This window comes from Diabrotica undecimpunctata, chromosome 4 (assembly GCF_040954645.1).
Source record: "Diabrotica undecimpunctata isolate CICGRU chromosome 4, icDiaUnde3, whole genome shotgun sequence".
NCBI lineage: Eukaryota > Metazoa > Arthropoda > Insecta > Coleoptera > Chrysomelidae > Diabrotica > Diabrotica undecimpunctata.
In genome coordinates this window covers 90,789,640-90,813,878 of record NC_092806.1, presented here as the reverse complement: position 1 = coordinate 90,813,878, position 24,239 = coordinate 90,789,640, and the positions used below count along the sequence as shown (strand labels likewise).

Here is a 24,239-nt window from a genome sequence, read left to right as displayed (position 1 = left end):
ACTTATGAAAAATATATGGATGCTTTATGTTTCTTAGAAGAAAAACTGGAAGCTAAACAGGCTTTTAAATTTGATACAAAATTTAAGGCGAACACTTCCAGTAACATTGTTAAAAGTACTGATTTGAATATAAATAGCCAAAAAGAAGTTAAAGATACATTTTTTAATGATTATACACTTCTCAATAAATTCAAACAGATGAAGGAAATAACTATAAATACTTCGTTTAGTTCTGCCATTGTTTAAGCTCAGACGCAAGAGCTTCAAAATCCGATTTATGAAATCACTTCCAATAAGATTAGTACTCAAGATGCAATAGGCCAGCCTCTCTTAAAAAATGTATTACCAGCACAAACAGTCACGTTTCAAACTACTCCAGAACAAAATACGATTACTGAAACTGTAATATCTGCATTGCCCGTGTTTCTTAACATTTCTTCCCCACAAATATTGCAAGAATCCAATACTTTGGTTTTAAGTCAAGCTCTATATACACAAAATGTTGTAGTCTCTGCTCCATTTCTGACAACTGTCAATTTATCTCCATTAGTTATTGAAAACTTAACTCCAGTACCGCCTTCTTGCGACGTGCTAGTGAAATTGGCAAATATACCTCTCCCAACTCGTATACAAATTCAAGATATCTCTCAACCTGAAACTTTAAATGCTCTAAATGTACTATAGGTTAATAAACTTTCTATTCAAGCTCAAAATATATACACTTCCACTTTCTTACATTTGAATAAAAGTCCAACACAAAAATCTATCGACTTGCAACAATTGCAACACCTTGTGAGGAAGGTAATGTACATGCCGATTTTTTGAAAATCATATCTTCTCCGAATAAGTCCATACCTTCTCCACTAATACACGAAAATCAAATACTCCTCTCACACCCTCGTACTGATACGCCTGCCATCAAAGCACTCTTAAAACAATCTATTTTTACTCATACCACCCCACAATCTAATTCATTAGAATCCACAAGGAAACTAAGTTCCTGTAGTTGGCTGTATACCATTTATTAAAATTTTTTTAATAAAATCCTTTATAAAAAGGTATATAAAAACCCAGTCGGGCTATGTTAAATAGACAAAACGTTTTCGGAATAAATATTCCATCATCAGTGTCAGGTTAATACATGAATGTAGCCCCTAAATATGGGGGTAAAAACCCTTTAAAAATTACTAATTGAAATTTAGTTTACATTATGTCTTGTTTAAAATTAAGATGGTAAAGTTACCGTTGGATTGGTAACATGGCGACATATGACTCTACATTAAGTTGCAAGTCCTGAGACCGTATGTCTACGAGGACTTGCCTCTGTCCTAGAACAGAACAATATTCTGTTTCTGGAAGTTCAGTCTGTGTACAAAAAGGGTGTACATATGTGAAATTATAAATATAATTTCAGTAAATGAGGACTGTATTACATAGGGCTGGTTCAAATAAATTAGGATATGTGGTAAAAGGTTATACAGATTATAGCAATTAAAAAGTTTATACAAAGTCTTACCAATTCTTCTGCTGCACATACACACACTCGCGGTATTTAGAGGCTTCAGTCGCGGTTGTTCTTCATACGGGGAAACTGTCCGGTTACCGGTTTCTGAACACGTGTTTCGCGTATTAACACTTAGATCACGATGTAGACCACATTTGCGTCTATACACGATTTAAAATAGTACTTGCGGTATTTTTCGCGTAACTATAAGCGAGAGAGATAATTAGAGTGGAGAAAAAGCGTGGTGAGTCTGTACCAAGCGATAGAGAGATCGAAAAAGAGGACGACTGTTTCTAGCAACAGTCAGCAGTCAAGAGAGAATGTCCGTTATCATCGAGAGACGACAGGGAAGAGAGCGAGACTTTCTTTGCTATCTTACAACTGTCTGTATTTCTAATGGAGTGGGGTTAAAATGTGAGTAGGAAGGGTTGGAAAACGGGAAATAATTGTAAAATTGTGGTAGAATGGTAGCTAGTAATACAGCGAAAAAATGACATGATTTTTCGCATGTGAAAAAATTGAACATACTGGGGGCGGGCGAGAAGAGTTACGCCACTGGGATAGGGTATCAAATAGTTACTTCGAGAACGAGGGTAAACCAGTATACATTAGGGGTACTGTTGTAATGAACTAAGATAACTAAAAACTATTTAAAATCTAGAGAAGCTAAAGTCTATAGAAACTATATACATGTTTGGCAGAAAGTACCACTATTGGTTAAAGGGTAACCTAGCTACTTTCTTTATTGACCTAAGATATTCGCCATTAGGTGTGGATACCCTAACAGTTCGAACAAGAGAGTCTTTGCCTGGGAGCACTTCGATAATCTTTGCCAGAGGCCAGAGGAGTGGGGGAGTCTCTTCATCTTTAATTAGTACAACATCACCTATCTTTAAAGGATCAGTAGCGATGTTCCACTTACTCCTACTTTGGGTCATATGCAAATATTCCACCGACCACCTTTTCCAAAAGATTTGATGAATTTTCGAGATATGCTGAAAGAGGGAAAGACGGTTCTGTGGTATTTCTGAGAGATCTGGTTCTGGTGGACTTGTGAGACTTTTTCCTACAAGGAAGTGTCCGGGCGTTAAGACTGAGAGATCATTTGGATCGTTTGAGAGCTGAGTGATAGGTCTTGAGTTTAAAATGGCTTCGATTTGACAAATTATTGTATAAAAAACTTCAAAGGTAAAACGAAGATTTTCTACAAGACGATAAAGATGGTATTTGGCACCTTTAATCCCTACCTCATGCAACCCAAATTGAGAAGGGTTACGAGGCACTCCAAATTTAAAACGAATAGAGTTTTCAGAGCAGAAATTAGTAATCCTCTGCGAGAAGTTCTTACTTTTAAAGAGTTCGTTTAACTCAAGAAGCTGATTGCGGGCACCATAGAAATTAGTAGCATTGTCTGACCATATAATCTTGGGAGCGCTCCGCCTTGCAATAAATCTTTTAAGAGTGAGAATAAAAGCATCAGCTGTTAAGCCGGTGACAAGTTCGATATGAACACATTTGGTGGTCATACATATGAAGAAGGCTATGTATGCTTTTTATAATGGAGCCTTTCTAAGATGAGAGGATCGGATCATGAAAAAACCTCCGTAATCTACTGAGACCTTTTGGAAAGGTCTTGTCGAGAGAACACGATCGGGATGGAGATCTGCCATTAGTTGTGTTGACTTGGGTGTCATGAAACGGAAACATTTCACACAGTCGTGTATTATCTTCTTTGTTTGTCTTAGTCCAGAGATAGGCCAATATTTCGAACGAAAATTTGACAACGTGGTCAAGGCACCTGCATGTCCCAATTTAACATGCATTTGTTTTATCATTAATTTGACAACTGAATGATTAGATGGTAGTAGCAAGGGATGTTTCTGTTCGAAAGAGATAGGGGCAAATTCTAATCTACCACCTACATGAAGAAGTCCAGTTTTCTCAGAGAGGAAGGGGTTTAGTGGCCTGATAGTTTTATCAGAGATTATTTTCCGATGTTTTAACTCATGAAATTCTTTAGGAAAGGCCTGTGATTGTATGTACTTAACAATCATAGTGGTGGAGGAGCTTATTTCACAAACCTGCAGTGGTCCTAATTCTAAAGGTGAATTAGTATGTCTTTTTCTTAGATTTGAGAGAAAACGAAAAACATATGCCAGAGTTCTCTGAATTTTTGAAAATGACGAACATTTATTAAAAAGGGTTTCAAGCGTATTATTCACTTGAGATATGTCAGAGGTTGTGCTTAAAGTAACCTGAGTGTGTCTGAGTTCCAGTAAATCTCCCGTCCATTCTTTTATCCTGAATTGAGAGTAGTCTATTACACTGGAAACTAAAAAGGGGGGACCTTCGGTCCACAATTTTTTTAAATTTGACTGAGTGATATCTGAGGCTCTAGAGGGCAAATCTGCTACGTTTAAAGAGGAACTTACATGATGAAATAAAAAGGATTTACTTAATTCTTTGATTTGACTGACACGATGAAGTACAAATGGATTCCATGTAAATTTAGTTGTTAAAATCCATGTTAAAGCGATGAGGCTGTCTGAAAATATATGAACTTCAGATATTGTGACGTTTTTTGAAAGAACCTCAAGTACCTTTCTAGTAAGAGTGACACCTAATAAGATACCAGGCATCTGGGAAATGTAATTTTAGATATTGATTGGAATGTATCCAATAATGATTTCCAATCCGAGATCAATAGGTCATCCAGTATATCACTGTCCCAGTTTAAGGACAATGACCAGATACGTTGTAAGAAAGATTTAGAGTGTACTCTAAAAGATAAGAGTTTTCCTAAGGAGGTATACATTCGAGAAACATAGGTACATAATTTTCTTTTTGTTAAGGGAGGCGCCTCTTCACAAATAGGCAACTTAAAACAAAAATCGTCTTGATAAGGTGACCTGTTAATACCTAGGACCTTAGAGAAGCTACTAACTAAGTCAAGATTGACTTCTGAAGTGAAGATCATATTATGCTTATTTGAAAAGGCACGAGAATTTAAATATATTTTATAGAGTTGGAAACCGTGAATGTTCAGAAGCGAGCGTAGTTGAGAATAAGGTATTTGTATCCTTTCCAAGTTATTGGCGCTGGTCAAGATATTGTCGATATTTGCAAACCTTTTTAAAGTATGAGAAGCCACTGAGTGCGTGGTTTGGTTAGCAAAAGTTTGAACCTGAGATACAGTAAACAACGGAGTAGGGTACGCTACATTAACGTTCACCATATCAGGAGGCGGCAATGCAGACTGGGTCTCCAGTAACAGAATATTGTTGGGCACTGCAGGAACTGTTGTTACTTGGCCCTCTACGAATGGTAGGGCCACGGTAACAGAAGAAAAGGCAGGTTCTACTGAATCTAATGAATTAGCATGTGAGGTGGTATGAGTAAGAACAGTTTGTATTGAGAGAAATTTGATGACATCCGTGTCAATACGAGGCTGTGAGAGGAGTATTTGATTTTCGTGTATTAGTGGAGAAACTATGGATTTATTCCGAGGAGGGATAATTTTAAAAAAATTGACATGTACATCACCTTCTTCACAAGGTGTTGCAATTGATAATAAATCAATAGATTTTTGTGTAAGAATTTTATTGAAACGTAAGAAAGTGGGAGTGAATATATTCTGAGTTTGAATAGAGAGTTTATTAACCTGTCGTATATTTAGAGCATTTAAAGGTTCAGGTTGAGAGATATCTTGAATTTGTATACAAGTTTGGGGAGGTATATTTGCCAATTCCGCTTGCACTCCGCAAGAAGGCGGTACTTGAGTTAAGTTTTCAATAACCAATGGAGACAAATTGACAGTTTTTAGAATAGGAGCAGAGACTAAAACATTTTGTGTATGTAAAACTTGACTTGAAACCAAGGTATTGGATTCTTGTAATATTTGTGGGGGAGAAATATTAAGAAGCACGGGAGATGCAGATATTACAGTTTCAGTAATCATATTTTGTTCTGGAGTAGTTTGAAAACTGACTGTTTGTGCTGGTAACACATTTTTTAAGAGAGGCTGGCCTATTACATCTTGAGTAATAATGTTATTAGAAGTGTTTTTATCAGTCGGCTTTTGAAGCTCTTGCGTCTGAGCTTGAACAATTTCAGAACGAAACGAAGTACTTATAGTTATTTCTTTCATCTGTTTGAACTGATTGGGGAGGGAGTCAGAGTAAAATGTATTTTTAACTTCTTTTTGGCCATTTATATTCAAATCAGTACTTTTAACAATGTATTTACTGGAAGTATTCGCCTTAAATTTTGTATTAAATTTAAAAGCCTGTTTAGCTTCCAGTTTTTCTTCTAAGAAACATAAAGCATCCATATATTTTTCATAAGTAATATCTACTTCCTCACTTTCGAGAATAGTTTCGTCGTCAGCCAGGTTTTCCAAAGCATCCAAATACGATTTATAAGCTGCCCTAAGCTGAGTAATATATTCCCTAATTCTACAATTAGAGAGGCCTTGTTCATTTGAACTAACAACGTTCGCAATTCTGGCGATATTTCTTTGTGAAACGTTCATTGCATAAAAATATTCTGCAATTTCTGCCATTTTGAATTGGAGTATATTATTGTTATATAGAGTATAATAAGAGTGTACCAGACATAAATGAATGATAAAGAGAATAAAACCTAGAGACCCTTGGAAACGGTACAAAGAGAAGAGAAAAAATATGTATATAAGAGTGTAATGAGATTATCAGTTTCTTGTTTTTTTTTGTGTGAAAATTATATTTGGTATCGTGAATTTAATTTAAATTAACACTGAGATAATTTTAATTGATTTAATAAAGCAATTAATATGCAAATACTTTCTAAGAGCAGAGATTATGGTAAAAATTTAGTTTGTGTCATCAAGCGATTTGAATAAAGCGATTATTATGCTAGGGATTAATGACAATAACAGCGGAGAATTCTTGTAAAAATGTATTATTCAGAACAATAGGACAAAATCCCAAATTATTTACCTAGATATGTACCTATGGCGAAACGTGTCAGAGAACAATACAATTAGTTGGGATTATAATGAGTATCTTTGGTTGACAAAAGGGCTGGAATTTTTACTACGTCACAGGTATCTATCAATGGGTCATTCTACCTGACTTCCTAACGTCCTTTAACAATAGAATCATAAAATTGGAATTTACACAGATAAGAATTATTAAACAACGATCTATCAATATATCGATTTATCAATACATACGTATATACATATATCAAAGAACATATACACATATCTAGAAATACATAATTTCGAAGGACCAAATCTAATGAGATTTACAGCAGAGATAAGATTTATCTGGTCGCGGTTGTTCTTCATACGGGGAAACTGTCCGGTTACCGGTTTCTGAACACGTGTTTCGCGTATTAACACTTAGATCACGATGTAGAGCACATTTGCGTCTATACACGATTTAAAATAGTACTTGCGGTATTTTTCGCGTAACTATAAGCGAGAGAGATAATTAGAGTGGAGAAAAAGCGTGGTGAGTCTGTACCAAGCGATAGAGAGATCGAAAAAGAGGACGACTGTTTCTAGCAACAGTCAGCAGTCAAGAGAGAATGTCCGTTATCATCGAGAGACGACAGGGAAGAGAGCGAGACTTTCTTTGCTATCTTACAACTGTCTGTATTTCTAATGGAGTGGGGTTAAAATGTGAGTAGGAAGAGTTGGAGAACGGGAAATAATTGTAAAATTGTGGTAGAATGGTAGCTAGTAATACAGCGAAAAAATGACATGATTTTTCGCATGTAATTGAACAGTCTGTATTGCCGCCTCCCGATATGGTAAACGTCGATGTAACGTGCTCTCGTCTGTTGTTCACTGTGCCTCGGGTTCAAACTTTTGCTAACCAAACCACACACTCAGTAGCCTCTCATACTATAAAAAATTATGCAAATATCGACAATATCGTGACCAGCGCCAATAACTTGGAAAGGTTACACATACTTTATTCTCAACTATGCTCGCTTCTGAACACTCAGTTTCCAACTCTATAAAATATATTCAAATTCTCGTGCCTTTTCAAATTAATGTAATATGATCTCCACTTCAAAAGTCAATGTTGACTTAGTTAATAGCTAAGTCTCTAAGGTCCTAGGTATTAACATGTCAACTTATCAAGACGAATTCTCTTTTAAGTTGCCTGTCTGTGAAGAGGCACTTTTCTTAACAAAAAGAAAATTATGTGCATATGTTTCTCGAATGTATGACTCTTTAGGAAAACTCTTATCTTTTAGAGTATACTCTAAAGTTTTCTTCCAACGTCTCTGGCCATTGCCCTTAGACTGGGACACTGATAAACTGGATGACCTATTGATCTCGGATTGGAAACCATTATTGGATACATTTCAATCAATATATAAAATTCCATGTCCCAGATGCCTGATGCTTCCATTGCTCGTATCGAATATGCTGCTATGATAAAGTAGGATTAAGTGGAACATCGCTACTGATCTTTCAAAGATAGGTGATGGGGTAGTAATCAAAGATGAAGAGACCTTGCCACTCCTCTGGCCTCTGACAAAGGTAATCAAATTGCTCCCACTCAAGTATTCTCTTGCTCAAGCAGGTGTATCCACACCTAATTGCTAATACCTTAGGTTAATAAAGAAAGCTATGTTACCCTTTAACCAATAGTGGCGCTTTTCGCCAAATATGTGTATAGTTTCTCTAACTTTAGTTTTTCTAGATTTTAAATAGTTCTTAGTTATATTAGTTTTTACAATAATACAATAATGTCCCTAATGTATACCGGTTTACCCTCGTTCTCGAAGTAACATTTGATACCCTATCCCAGTGGCGTAACTCTTCTCGCCCACCCCCAGAATGTTCAATTTTTTCACATGCGAAAAATCTTATCATTATTTCGCTGCATTGCTAACTACCATTCTATCACAATTTTCCAATTCTTTCTCATTCTTCAACCCTTCCTACTCACATTTTAACCCCATTCCATTAGAAATACAGACAGCTCTCTCTCTCTCGCTTATACTTACGCGAAAAATACCGCAAATACTATTTTAAATCGTGTACAGACGCAAATGTGCTATATCTCGTGATCTCAGTGTTAGTACCGTGAGATACGTGTTGAGAATCCGTTACCCAGACAGATTCCCCGTATGAAGAACAACCGCGACTGAAAGCCTGTAAATACCGCGAGTGTGTGTGTGCAGCAGAAGAATTGGTAAGACTTTGTATAAACTTAATTTGCTATAATCTGTATAACCTCTTACCACATATCCTAATTTATTTGAACCAGCCCTATGTAATACAGTCCTCATACACTGAAATTATATTCATAATTTCACATATGTACACCCTTTTTGTACACTAAGATTTATATCGAACTAGTGTAAATAGTACTGCCGTCTCTAATTCGTGTATCTCGGACTGCCTTTTCTAAGGCAATGTTAAATAGGAGGCAAAGCAGAGCATCCCCTTGTCTGAGTCCATTCTTTATCTCAAAGAGCCGAGAATTTTCTCTTTGTACCATAACGCTGGTTTTTAAGTTATACATTGTCATTCTCGCTAATCGGATAAGTTTTTCTGGTATACCAAACCCACGCCTTGATTGATATAGTACTGTTCTCTTGACACTGTCGTATGCGGCCTTGAAGTCGACGAATAGGTGATGGGTTTCAATGTTAAATTCTAATGTTTTCTCGAGGATCTGACTTATTGAATGAATCTGGTCAATTGTTGGTAAATCCAGCCTGGTATTTTTCAACTATGCCAACTGTCTAAACTTGTAGCCTTTCGTAGAGAATATTTGCTAGTATTTTGTAAGCAGTTGTTAACAGGGTTATACCGCTGTAGTTGTCACACTGGAGCTGATCGCCTTTTTTGTGTAACGGGTATATCACGCCTTGACACCATTCACAGGGCATGGTCTTATTTTACCAGACAAGAAATAAAAGTTTATGCGATGCTTCTCGCAGGGCGTCACCACCATTCTTTTTAATGGCTTAAACAATTTCTTCAGTGGTATGTGGTCTTTCGTTTGGGTTGAATAGATTCGACCTGCTCTGGTGTTATCTGCTTCTTCGATATAATGGTCGTTAAATTTTGCGTCGAAAAATTCAACCCATCGGTTTAAGATTGAGGCCGTAATACTTAGGATATTTTCTTCTCTATTTTTACAGCTCCCTATTCTTGGCTTCAACTCTTTACTCATTTTATTTACATTTCTGTAGAACTTTCGAGTTTCGTTTTGATTTCTTAGCCATTCTATGTTTTCTAACTGCTTTTCTTCAAATTGGCTTTTTTTCTTCTATGTAATCATTTTTCTTCCCTTCTTAGGATCCGATATTCCCTTTTTGTTCTTCTTGTGCATCTAGCTTGATTTGTCTTTAGGGATTTGCCTCGTCAAACCATTCGTTTTGTCTAACTGGTTTGGTTTTCCTCATTATTTCCGATGCCTTCTCAGTTGTCATGTTTCTACATTTTATCCACAAATATTCCACATTTTCAACCGACCGCTTCCAGACTCTCTATTTCCTCATTTATTTGTCTCTTATACTCTCTAGCATCGGTTTCAATGCGCAGATTATCAACATTAATTCTGTCTTGTTGCATATGCTTATCCTTCCTTCGGTTTGAAATACTTCCTCTGATTTTTGCCATTATAAGAAAGTGTTTGGTCTATGTTTGAACCTCGGTAGCTTCTGAGATCCATAAGGTCATGCCTTGCATCTTCTTCTTCTTCTTCTAATGGCGCTACAGCCCTTTGTGAGTCTTGGCCTGCTTAACAATGTTCTTCCATTCTGCCCTGTCGGATATTTTCCTTCGCCACTGCCTGATGTTCATGGTTTTAAGATCCCTCTCTACGTCGTCTATCCATCTTTTACGGGGCCTTCCTCTTGTTCTGTTTCCTTGGGGCTTACATCTCTGGACTACTTTTACAGCTCGATTATCTGGCATTCTTTCTAGGTGACCAAGCCAGTTTAGTCTTTGTGATTTTACAAATCTGACAATATCTGCGCTCTGCATTAGTTCATCCAGCTCGTGGTTCATTTTAATTCTCCACGAACTATCGCTGCATTGGGTTGGTCCAAATATCTTCCTTAGTATTTTGCGCTCAAATATTCTCAGTTGATTTTGATCACAGACCACTAGTCTAATTACTGTTTTGTAGATTCTTAGCTTAGACTCACGATTCAGTAACTTACTTTTCATTGAGTCTTTGTATGCCTTGCATCTATTAGTATATAAAGCATGTATTAGGATGTTTTGCAAAATTACTGATACTTTAATGTATAAACAATTAAAATAACTTTAAAGCTATTTCTCGTAAATGAAATATGCTTCCATTTTTAAAAAGCTGACAGTTTTACACGAATTTAAACAAAACAATCGTTAGTTTAGAACGATTAAGGTAAAAAGGATAAAATTAAACCTAGACAGCACTATCTGAGTACTAAAACTGAGCCTTAAATGAAGATTAGTTGGCCCATGAAGGAGTACTAAAAATTCAAGCGTTCAAAAATGTTAATGAACTTCAAAATACTGTTTCTTTATCTCCGGTTCTAGTTGATATATTTTGATTTTTTTTATTTCGCATGTATTTTTTGCGTACATCACAAATATGCAATATTTTAATAATATTATTAATTAAAAAACAATTTAATTTGTTTAAACAGTTAAAACATATATATCTTTCCCAAAAAAGTTTCATTTTTTATTCTATCTAATTAATCGTCTACTGTACAATAAAACTTTAAGTCTTTATCTTTAAAATTAAACTAATTACTTACAAAACTTCTTAAGATTTGTTATCTCAATACTGTAAACTGAACCTCTCTATTTAATTGGATATCACTGAATATATATAATACACTGAATATATTAATTACTGAATATATATTTAGTCAAAAGATTCAGTATCATTTGGTAAAATAATGTAACTTTCCTTTAAAATGGTTATTCATTTTTCTCGGTAGATGTCGAGACAAGATTTATAGATTTTTTACGTAAGCTATGTGTTATTAATTCTATATACAGCGAGGATTACGGCAAGGAGACACCGTCTTTACAAAGTTATTGGAAGCAACCACAATAAAAGTATAGATGAGGCAAAGAGAAATTAAGATTATTTCTGTATATGTAAGGCCACGAGATCCTCTAAACGACAACGAACTGGATGCGTTCCTGAATATAGAACATCCGTCCATAATAATACAAGACCTAAACGCAAGATCCTTAAATTGGAATGATAGACCTACGAATAGAAACGAGCGATTACTGAATAATTATCTGGTGAACAACAAAGATATCACGGCAATAGGACCTATCGAGCCTACCCATTATCCAGAAAATGCTCTACAAAACCCATTTAGAAATAGTAGTATCTAAGAACCTAGAAGTACAGGCAGAGATCACAACACTAAATGAAGCAGCAGGAGATCACAATGCGATACAGTAGAAAAAAAGGCGCATAAAAAAAACCAATAACAAAACAACAAGGAAAAGAAAGAACAAAGTGGTCAAATTAAAAAAACTTGTGAGTATTGAAATCAATAACATTCCCTTGATCAACAATCCACAAGAAATAGAAGAAAACAAATTTAGAGACATAAACCAGGAACTAAAAGACGGGAAACTAATAATAGGGAAACGAATAGAGCCAAAAAGAGTGCCAGATAAACAAGAAACTAGAAAGACAAGAATAGGGCAAATCAACTCAATATAAAAGTCAAAACGGCACTAGCAGGATAGAGAAGTCGAATGTGGGGCACAACCACGTATGAGAAATGAAAGACCAGAGTTTAAATATGCAAAATATTTGAAAACTTCAAATAATTCTAAGAAACGATAGGAAACCCATTCCCCCACTATACGAAGAAAATGGAATAGTCTACTCCGTTTAAGAAAATGCCGAGGTAAAAGATTTTTAAAAAGAAGAGTGTACACTCAACTATCACCAAAACGAAGACATATACTTTATTGAAGAAGTCGAAGAAAATCAAGAATTGGACGAAGCAAGAAGGTAAGATAATTACACCCTCATCTCCGCAGAAAATAAGGTAATTAATTAAAAACAGTTCACCAAAAAAAGCTTCTGTTTCGGATGAAATCACCAACAGAGCTATAAATTATCTACCCACAAAAGTAATAGTATACCTAACCAATATAATAAATGCGATACTCAAATACAGGCTCTTCCCAGATCGATGAAAGGAAGTCCACGTCATCATGATACCAAAACCAGAAAAAGACAACACGTTTCCGCAAAACTATAGGTCAATAAGCTTACTTTCAGCAGTCAGAAATACAGCAGAAAAAGTCATTACAAGATTCCCATCAAAAAACACAGACTAGGTCTAATCCAATAAGCTCAATTTGGATTTAGAGCAGAGCTACAAGTATTCTGATTAATATAATACATTACAGCTAAATTTATTAATAGACAATACATAGAAGGGATGCAAGCAACGCCTTCGATAGAGTATGGCATCAAGGACTGATATATAAAATGAGAAAATATGGATACAGTGAGTTCAGGATCCAGATAGGACAAGCCCTCTCTAAGCAAGGTGCTCTGGAGGCCGCAGTATTTACCTTGATACCATAGAAGAATCCAGATAAGACATAAGCAGTTGTTTTCAAAAAGAGAAGAGACAACCAAGAAGATCAGCTGACTGTGCAAAATAATCCCAACGAATGGAAAAAAGCGAAGTGCCTAGGAGTCATAATGGACCAGGGACTTACATTCACACCTCACGTAGACGCAACAGTCCAAATGACAATGACAAAGCAACAATGACCACATCATGAATAAGAGGACTAACAGGTAGAAGAAGTAAACTTTGCATGAAAACAAAACTGCGATTGATAAACAGCATCATTTTACCAATAATGACATGTACATCTCTCGCATGGAGACACATAAGAAACAGTAATAAAAAGAAGATACAAGCTGCTCACACAAGCAGACTCAAAGAAGCGGAAAATGTACCCAGATATGTGGCAGAACGATTCCTGTCAGAGAACTGAGCCAAATAAGGATGATACAATACAATGGTGGAAAAAGCCAGAATAAAATTCGTTGATCTAGAGATCATCCAAGCCTGATACGAGAAATAAAGATATGTGTTTCGTCGATGGAAGTACAGAAGACCAAAACAGCAAATACGGGTGAACATAGATATAACTAGATAATCGTAGCCTTATCAACAGAAGATAACCCGAGTTCAAAGAACTACTAATTTGATGCTTTATTTTTCACAACATCCTATAAAATATAAAAAATCTAAAAAACGGATTCGGTACCAAAAAAAAATGCAAAAAAGGCGAAAGCCCAAAAAATTAGCAAAACCCAAAAATCGCGCAATAAGGGCTCACATCCTTGGCACCGAGTCGCCGAACTGGGGGTAGCCCGAAGCGGGGACTCGAGCAAGCAATTCAGATTCGATGATAAGTCACGAGAGATAGCAGGAAAAGAGCGCCTAACGCTAGCTTGATTTGATCGGGGTAGGATATCGTGTTGGAATTCTTGTATCCAGGATTTCCATACGACAAGCACTTTGCTGATAGGGAGCTCCTATCGCACATCAGAGTGCTACAGGGGGGAAAGAGATTGTCTGGAGCATTGGAGCGCGGTAGAGTGGTTCCTGTTTACACGAATTAATCCACCTCACCCCAATGAATTATAACACCCGAATGTCATTCTAAGAGGTGTGCAAGTCTTTCAAGTTGAGTTTAATTAAATTGGTTGCTCCTAGAAATCAATTACTATTTAAATGGAAATAAGCCACAATTAAAGGTTAAAGTAAGTTTATTGATTTAAGTTAAATTAAAAAAAAACAAAATTTGTTTAATTTACTAATGTTCATATTTTGGGAACGATTTCCGAAGTGGAAATTGAAACGTCAAAAAACTTTAACCTTTAATTGTGGCTTATTCCCATTTAAATAGTAATTACTTTAAAATGCTACAAGCAAATAGAATCAGAACAATATCCTAGAAATCAGTTTCCCTTGAACATCAGGAAGAAGCAGTACTAATCTGACTTTACAATGGCAAGTGTAACCTTGCGAAAACGTCGTCAAAACGATGGTTTTCCTGAAAACCAAAACTATTCAACGTGTTGTCAAATCCTGAAAACCACAGAAATCACATATAGCTCCCGCGGAAACTTTAAGCCTCCCGCGTAATTTTGAAGTCTGCCATATGGCTTTCTTTCAGAACTTAAGGGAATTGTTTGAATGCAGTAGTACAGAACTTTTTAGAGCGGCAGTCAACAGAGTCCGCATAGCCATGATGATTTCCAACCTTCGATAGAAGATGGAACTTAAAGAAGAAGAATGTGGCTTTAGGGTCAAATACCGTTTTTGCATTTCACCGCAAACTATCAAAAACTGCAGACAAATATAAAGTGTAATTATGTAATGTTTATATAATTAAAGTTCTTATAGAAAATGGCCAATAGACGAAATCTTTCAGCAATAATAAACTATTTTATTTATAACAGACCAACAAACTTAGGAATTAAAAAAAATTATATATATTTATATATATATATATATATATAAATATATATATATATATATATATATATATATATATATATATATATATATATATATATATATATATATATATATATATATAAATTAAGGAACACTCGCAGAGTGGTGGGTTTTTGGGTCAAAGTGGAGAAATAAAAGACAAAGAAGATGGCTACTTCATCTATTTATTGAAGATGTTTTGCTTTCTAATCAGAAAACATCATCAGTTCATCTAAAAAGAACAGTATGAAAAACCAAACATCCATAGAAAAATTATTACAAGTGTGCTACCTTAAAAAGACATGTAGCAGTCGATGATATTAAATGTGTGAAAAAGCTTACGACAATGGCTATTTTGAGATCGAGTTGTATAAACAATTAATTGAAATAGTTAATGATACAGTTTACAAATTAACAAACTTAGCACAGCAAAAGAACATGTGGTAATTGTACATGTATATAAAAAAATTTTTGTAAAAAACTTAAGTAAAAAACATTAATATTAATATGCAAAGAACTAAAAAGATCATAAGATGCACTTCCAACAGTATATTATTAGTTAAATTTAATTTTGACTTTAGGTAACATTATTGAATAGATTAATATTGAAATGTAAAATGAAGTTACCAGTCTTTAGCTTATTAGGTGCTGCAGGTAAATGCACCCACGCCAACAACGTGAAAAGACAGTGTCCTTGAGGTCAAAATATGACAGAACAGCAAGGCAAAATACCAACCTCTAGTGCAATAGAGCGAACATTTAAAGAATATGATAAATTTGAATGAATCTAAGTTAAATAAAGAAAGAAAATATTATTTTATTTTATTTTTATTTGAAATTATTTAATATAAAAATATGATAAAACATACAGCTTAGGGGACAATTTTAAAGTAAACAACATGTTAAGTACAAATTAACAAACTTAGCACAGCAAAAGAACATGTGGTAATTGTACATGTACATAAAAAATTTTTTGTAAAAAACTTAAGTAAAAAACATTAATATTAATATGCAAAGAACTAAAAAGATCATAAGATGCACTTCCAACAGTATATTATTAGTTAAATTTAATTTTGACTTTAGGTAACATTATTGAATATATTAATATTGAAATGTAAAATGAAGTGACCAGTTTTTAGCTTATTAGGTGCTGCAGGTAAATGAAAGCAACAGGTATAACACCCACGGCAACAACGTGAAAAGACAATGGCATTGATGTCAAAATATGACAGAACAGCAAGGCGAAATACCAACCTCTAGTTCACTAGAGGGGGAAAATCGTGATCTTAACCACTTTTTCCTTTCATTTTTTGGTTTTTTGTTGACAAGTTGTCACCCAAATTTATCATATTCTTTAAATGTACCACTCTATTGCACTAGAGGTTGGTATTTCGCCTTGCTGTTCTGTACCTGCAGCACCTAATAAGCTAAAGACTGGTAACTTCATTTTACTTTTAAATATTACATTTCAATATTAATCTATTCAATAATGTTACCTAAAGTCAAAATTAAATTTAACTAATAATATACTGTTGGAAGTGCATCTTATGATCTTTTTAGTTCTTTGCATATTAATATTAATGTTTTTTACTTAGGTTTTTTACAAAAAAATTTTTATATACATGTACAATTACCACATGTTCTTTTGCTGTGCTAAGTTTGTTAATTTGTAAACTGTATCTAGTTTCAATTAATTGTTTATACAATTTGATCTCAAAATATCCATTGTCGTAAGCTTTTTTACACATTTAATATCATTGACTGCTACAAGTCTTTTTAAGCTAACACTTGTAATAACTTTTCTATGGATGTTTGGTTTTTTATACTGTTCTTTTTAGATGAACTGATGATTCTTCCTGATTAGAAAGCGAAACGTCTTCAATAAATAGATGAAGTAGCCACCTTCTTTGTCTTTTATTTCTCCACTTTGACCGAAAAACCCATCAATCTTCGAGTGTTCCTTAATTTATATTGGATTGACGTTTGTACTTCTTTTCTCGATATATATATATATATATATATATATATATATATATATATATATATATATATATATATATATATATATATATATATATATATATATAGAGTACAAGGGACACAAGTAATGAAAATAATGATATATCCATTTAACTTACCATCTCCATAATTTTGAGGCAATAATCTAGTGTACGGAGTATTTGGAGTTCCAAGAATAGGATTTCTAAAATTGTTACAGGAGCCATCGTAAGATCTGTATCTTGTGCTCGGGCACGATGCTGGTGGATTTCCACAACCTAAGGTAGATGTATCAGGTATAGGCTGGACAGGAAAGTTGGGGCGTGCAAAATTTCCGAAGTAACTATTGCCACTAAAACATACAATAATATTCCAAATAAATAGTTGAACATTTCTTATCAAACGATTATATACTAATGACTTAAAATTTAATATTTTATGTTTTAATTATTATTTTTATTATTATAGTAATGTAACTGTAACCAAAATTTGACAGATGAAGAAGGCAATCTTGCCATAACCAAAGAAGATAAAAAGAAAGTATGGGAAGAATACTTGGAGAAGCTTTTCCATGACCTTAGAACAATACAAGAGCCCACCATTGAAGAAAATTCAAGCCCCGAAATCCTACCAGAAGCAATAACGGCAGCCGTCAGCCAAATGAAATATGGAAAGGCACCAGGACTTGATGAAATTCCTGCACAACTGTTGAAGCTATTAGATGCAGAATAAATAAAAATAATAACTGAAATATTTAATGAAATATACAAGGCAGGAAAAATACCATTGCCCAAAAAACCAGGAGCAAAAGTTTGTGAAGATTATAGAACCATAAACCTAATGAGCTATCTGCTGAAGCTGTTTTTAAAAGTCATCCACAAAGAATTTACCAGAAATGCGAGGAACAAATTTCGCTTAATTAGTTTGGATTTGTGAACGCCGTTGGTACGAGGAAAACATTATTTAGCATGCAGGTATTGTTACAGAAATGTAGAGATATCAACTGTAATGTTTTTGCATGCCTGATTGACTACAAGAAGGCTTTCGATAAAGTCAGGCATGCACAAATAATGGAAGTGCTGAAGAGGACAGGGATTGACGGAAAAGACTTAAAAATAATAGCTAACCTGTATTGGAATCAATGAGCGGTACTTCGAATAGATGGAGAACATACAGATCAGGTTAAAATCTCAAGGGGAGTGAGACATAGGTGCATAATTTTACCACTGATATTTAATCTGTACTAGACGCATATTTTTAAAGAGGCTCTAAAAGATATCGAATAAGGCATCTCAATAAATGGAGTCAAGCTCAATAACCTGCGGAATGCAGATGATACAATAGTGTTTTCCAATACCATAGAAGGGCTGCAAAACTGAATGAACAAAATAGCGGAAACAAGTAGAAAATATGGACTGGATATAAACACCAGCAAAACCTTGATCATGAGTTCTGTGTTTAAGAGCCATGACCTCACCCTAGAAATAAAAATAAGGCTCCTTAAATGTTATATGTACTCAGTGCTTCTGTACGGAGTAGAAACGTGGACATTGAAGGCGGAAACTCTATAAAAACTTTAGGTTTTTGAGCTATAGTCATACAGAAGGATCCTGAAGATACCATGGACAGACAAAGTCACCAATGAAGAAGTACTGCTGAGGATGAAGACAACTGCGGATTTGGTTATAATCGTGAAGAGCCGTAAGCTGCAGTACTTGGGACATATAATGAGAAATTGAGGCAGATACGAGCTACTTCAATGCATTTTGCAAGGTAAAATTAAAGGAAAAAGGGCCCCAGGACGAAGAAGAATACCCTGGCTTGCTAACCTGAGAGCATGGTATAGAAAGACCTCAACACAGCTATTTTGTATGGCAACCAACAAAGTCGTTATAGCCGGAATGATCGCTAACATTCGGAACGGACAGGCACCCTAAAAAGAAGAACCAAAATTTGGGCAAAGTCGGAAAGGTAAGCTAGAGGACCGTACGGGTGATATAGTTGAAGATGTTAACAACTATTGAAGGCCATATTGAACCATATTGGAAGTGGTAGCCACTGAAGAGACTGAAAGGCAACAGCGTGGGAAAATAAGGTCAGAATAGTACGATGAGGAATGTGCACAAGCAACGCAAAGAAAAATCCAGCATATATAAGGCTTTAAGGACGAAGCACGAGAAAGTAGAGGATAAGACGAGACGAAAAACGAATACTGAAAAGAAAGAAGAAGGAGCGTACAGAAAACTAACTGAAAGAACTAGAGAAGTATTACACACAAATGGAAATCCGAAAATTCTACAAGAAGGTTAACCAAAACAGAAAGGAATTCCGACCTAAATTATTAATTTGAAACAGAATAGGGGATATCATTGCACGCATCCAGCTCTAATGCATGAAAGACGAAATAGAGAAAGATAACATCCCAACAGAGGAAGAAGTCATACAAGTAAACAAAAATTCAAAAGAAACAAAGCTCCTAGAGCAGATGGCATTTCTTTTGAGGTTTTAAAATATCCACAAGGAATCTGCGTTCCTGTAGTTGGCTGTATACCATATATTAAAATTTTTTTATTAAAATCCTTTGTAAAAGGTATATATTTAAAAACCCAAACGAGTTGTTAGACAAAACGTTTTCGGAATTCATATTCCATCATCAGTGTCCTAGAAAATATGTCACCACTTAATTAAAAAGAACATGAAGTTTAAATTTTGACCAACGTTAATGCAAAGTGTGGTTAATACTTACTAGGAGTACATGAATGTAGCCACTAAATATATGGGTAAAAACCCGTTAAAAAATAATTAGTTACATTTGGTTTACAGTATTTCTTATAAAATATTAAGATGTTAAAGTTACCGTTAGATTAGGTAACATGGCGACATATGACTCCACGTGAAGTTGCTAGTCCTGAGACGGTGTGTCTACGAGGACTTTATGGAAGCAACGGATTGAAATGACAATGTCATTTGTCATTTCAATCAGTTGCTTCCATAAAGTCCTCGTAGACACACCATATCAGGACTAGCAACAAATGACATTGTCATTTCAATCAGTTGCTTCCATAAAGTCCTCGTAGACACATCGTCTCAGGACTAGCAACTTCACGTGGAGTCATATGTCGCCATGTTACCTAATCCAACGGTAACTTTAACATCTTAATATTTTATAAGAAATACTGTAAACCAAATGTAACTAATATATACCTTTTACAAAGGATTTTAATAAAAATGTTTTAAAACATGGCGAAAAAATTCAGATATGTTGTACAAGTAGGCTAGTAGTATTGATTTGGAAGCAGGTAAAACTACCAGTTACAAGATTGTAACGTAGGCATAATTTTACCTATTAACAAGAAAGAAGATCAAATAATTTGTGATAACTTCAGAGGAATTACCCTTCTAAACATGACCTACAAAATTTTATCCTACATTCCTTGCGTTCGACCATTGGGATATTGTGAAAACATAATAGCCAAATACCAGTGTAGGTTTAGCAAAAAAATCAACTATCCTTCAAATATTCCATCTAAGACAAGCTTTGGAACGACATGTGAGTATGAAAATGATACTCACCATGTGTTTGTAGATTTTAGATGTGCTTATGATAGTGTAAAGAGAAACGCAGTATACAAAGCCATGGTAGAATTCAATTTAAGAATTTTACAGACACAAACAGGACTTCGACAGAGAGATAACGTATCGTGCCTTCTATTTCAAAGTTCCTTAGGAAAAGCTGTTAGGGAATATGGAATGACAACAAGAGGAATTATTATAAATAGGAGTGTACAAATACTAGCGTATGCGGATGGCATCATTGTCATAGAAAGAAGAAAGGCGGATCTGCTCCAATCTTTCACAGCATTGAAGCAGCAGCAAAAAGAATTGGGCTACACATTAATACTAATAAAACTATGTATATGAAGGTAACAAATAATAAGCTAGTAGCAAAACCCAAAGAACATATACTTTCAAAGATATTTCATATATCTAGGTTCACAAATCAACCAAAGTAATACAGCAACTGCAGAAATTAGCAGACATATATTTAGCAAATAAAGCATACTATGGATTAAAGAAACTTTTAACATCAAACATAGTTACAAAAAGAACGAAAATATTGATACACACAACTCTTATTAAGTCCGTCCTCACTTACGATGAAGAACGTTTAGGTTGTTTTCAACGTAAAATCCTCTCAGACATATTTATAAACTGGACATGATTTTATCCCATGATGCCGTATTAAAGGCATTCTTGACGTCAAGCAGGATGAGAGCCACCCATCTCTTTGTATCCTGCGTAACTAAAGAGGTTACTTCTGTGACCGTATCTATGGTGGACCTTTTGGTCCTAAAACGATATTGGCGGTCGCTCAGTGCATGCTTCTCTTCTAGCTCTCGCTCAAGGCGGAGAAAAAACGTAAACATTCATCAATGAAGAATTAATGGTATTGCCATTTATGATCCATCTAATGATAGATCAGTTGTTATAAAAGGAATATGAAACAGGAAGTGAGAGATAATAATTCTGGCGACTTAAAAAGCAGAGCTACACAGAATTAGGTTAATTAATGTATGTCAAAACAACATGTTAAATTCACGTGGATATAGCCAACTTTAATCTAAATAAATAATCGACTATGTTATTATAAAACAAGATTCAGAGGTGAATAAGTCAAAAACTGAAATTGTAGTTTAATTTATATAACAAGTAATAAATAATAAATCAAAAAACAATTAGAAGAAATTGAAGAAATTATATATAACCTACGAAACTTAATTCATAAAAGCATGAAAGAACTATATCAGAGAACCAGAGTAGAGTTTATTAATTTGTCAACATATATTTAAAAACCAAAAAGAATTCTCTAAAAATACATTACTGTCTATGTACAAAAGTACAAACGATGTACTCTGTGATAACAAAAAAAATACTATATCAAGCAATCTGAAACTTCAACTGTGGTGGAACGACGGAATAGGAGGATTTAGAGAGAGTTTATGCAATCCCATAAATCTTTATTTCTTTTAACTATAGTTCGCACTGCTCACTTTCTTCTACCGCAGTTAAAAGAAAAAAAATATAAAGGACCGCAAATGTCGTCCCTAGCATTTTCAACTATCGATCGGGTTTTTCAGATTCAATACCTTGTCCTTGCATTAGAGATGATACACCTTGTAGCAAAATATCGAAATTGTAGCTTGATAAGGAACGCAACACATTCTGTTTAAACTATCGAATATGAACATTTTGTCATTTTGTTTTGGTCACAATATCGAATATACTGCAAACTGACGAAAATGGAATATTCGATACTTTTGTTTTGTATAAAATATAACTAAAGGCATATTTGTACAACACAAAATGACAAATCTGTCACATTCATTAGTTTCAGTGTTGTAATTGATACAGTTATTTAAAAGCCTGTTTCTTCTTTAATAGTTGCCTCCTAAATTGTTTAAATTATCGCACCATCTTTTTCTTGGTCTAACAACACTTCTTCATCCATTTGGTAACTTATCTCGTGCTATTCGTACTATGCTATCCTCTGTAATTCTACTAATGTGTTCATTCCACTCCTGTTCCCATTTTGTCACCCATCCATTTATGTCTTCTATATTGCATGCTCTTCTTATGTTTTCGCTTCTCTCCCTTTCCAACAGACTTTTCCCTGAAATTCGTCGGAGTATTTTGATCTCTGTTGTTTCTAGTAGTTGTCTTGCTTTAGATGTGTCAGGTCTTGTCTCCGCGGTCTAATTGCTGCTTTATAGATTCTTGTTTTTGTATCTTGTTAAGGTGTTTGTTCTTCCAGATTGTGTCATTAAAAGATCCCGCCGCTTTACTTGCTTTTAAGCTTTGTTGTCGTACTTCTTCTTTAACATCTCCATAATTAGTTATATCTATTCCCAGATATCTAAACCTTGTTTCCTACTTTATTATTTTCTTATCTATTTCGATTTTACATCGTAGTGGGTATTTACATGTCATACATTTGGTTTTTTTCTGCTGATATAATCATATTGTATTTCTTGGCTGTTGTATTGAAGATGTGTGTTAATCTTTGGAGCTCCTCTTCTGTCACTACTATTAATGCCGCGTTGTCTGCATAACATAATATTTGAATTTCTTTGTTCTGCATTTTGTAACCATCACCTTTACGTACTGCTTGTATTATTTATATTGATTTGTATGTTTCTTTTATACAGTAGGTGTAAGACGTCTTCGACTTGGATGCGATCGAAAGCCTTTCTCAGGTCTATAAAACATAGATATGCTGGTTTATTGTACTCGATGACCTTTTCTGTTATTTGTCTTAGTACAAATACAGCGTCTACGCAGGATCTTCCGAATCTGAATCCTTATTGTTCATCTGATAAAGTTGTTAGTTTATTGATTTTGTTGGTTAGGACTTTTGTGGTAAGCTTAAGTGCTTTGTTTAGTGAATTTATACCTCTATAATTATTAGGGACAGTCTGCAAACTGTCCAAAAAAACCTAAACATTGCTGATAAGCAAAAAACCTACGTGTTCATAATTGTGTGAATAATTGCATCCAAGAAGTTCTTTCGGTGAGGCACTTTATAAAGAAGCTGTTCATGAAGACTAGCATTGTCAGAAACTTTTTATCTCTTGAAACCAAACAAAAAACGAGGCAAACAAAATAGTATAGACCCCGTTAAAGCATACGAAGAAAGGCAATCACGGATGCGAAGAAAAAAAACCTTTTGTCAGTATGTGAACCAAACCTAATACCTAGACCATACCAGCAATTTTTCAAATCTTTACCAACATCTAGTACTGCCAGAGATTGTCTTTCAGAACCTGACGCAACTGAAGACAATGATAATGTTTAATTCAAAATTTAAAACTTTTAATTTACCATTATTTTACAACAATTGAGTGTTATGACTGAGTACTTGAGGTATCTACAGGACGTCAAGTTCCATAATTAATGTATTGTGATTATTTTTAACTTTTATGTTTTTTACGTTTCTAATTACATTAATTTTCTAGCAATACATACTTTTATAAAAATACTTTTAATAATTTCTTTAAAAATAATTTTGTCATTTTATCCTACAACTTCAATTTTTAAATACAGTCTATCTAATTTACTTACCGTTGCACGTGATTATCATTGACAGAGATCGAAGTTGACATAGTTGTCAAAGCATAAAAAAATCCTGAATCCATTTTAAATCAAAAAGGTCACATAATTA

At 34.5% G+C, this 24,239-nt stretch overlaps 1 protein-coding gene across 4 annotated transcripts in view; it reads right to left on the bottom strand.

Moving 5' to 3' along the window:
* LOC140439760 (peroxidase-like) overlaps positions 1 to 24,239 on the bottom strand; it is a 489,498-nt gene that overhangs the window by 345,128 nt on the left and 120,131 nt on the right. For all 4 annotated transcript variants that reach the window (XM_072529901.1, XM_072529899.1, XM_072529900.1 and 1 more), the window contains one exon: positions 17,161 to 17,372. In XM_072529901.1, the coding sequence (XP_072386002.1) occupies positions 17,161 to 17,372 (212 nt within the window). The remainder of the gene's footprint in view (positions 1 to 17,160; positions 17,373 to 24,239) is intronic.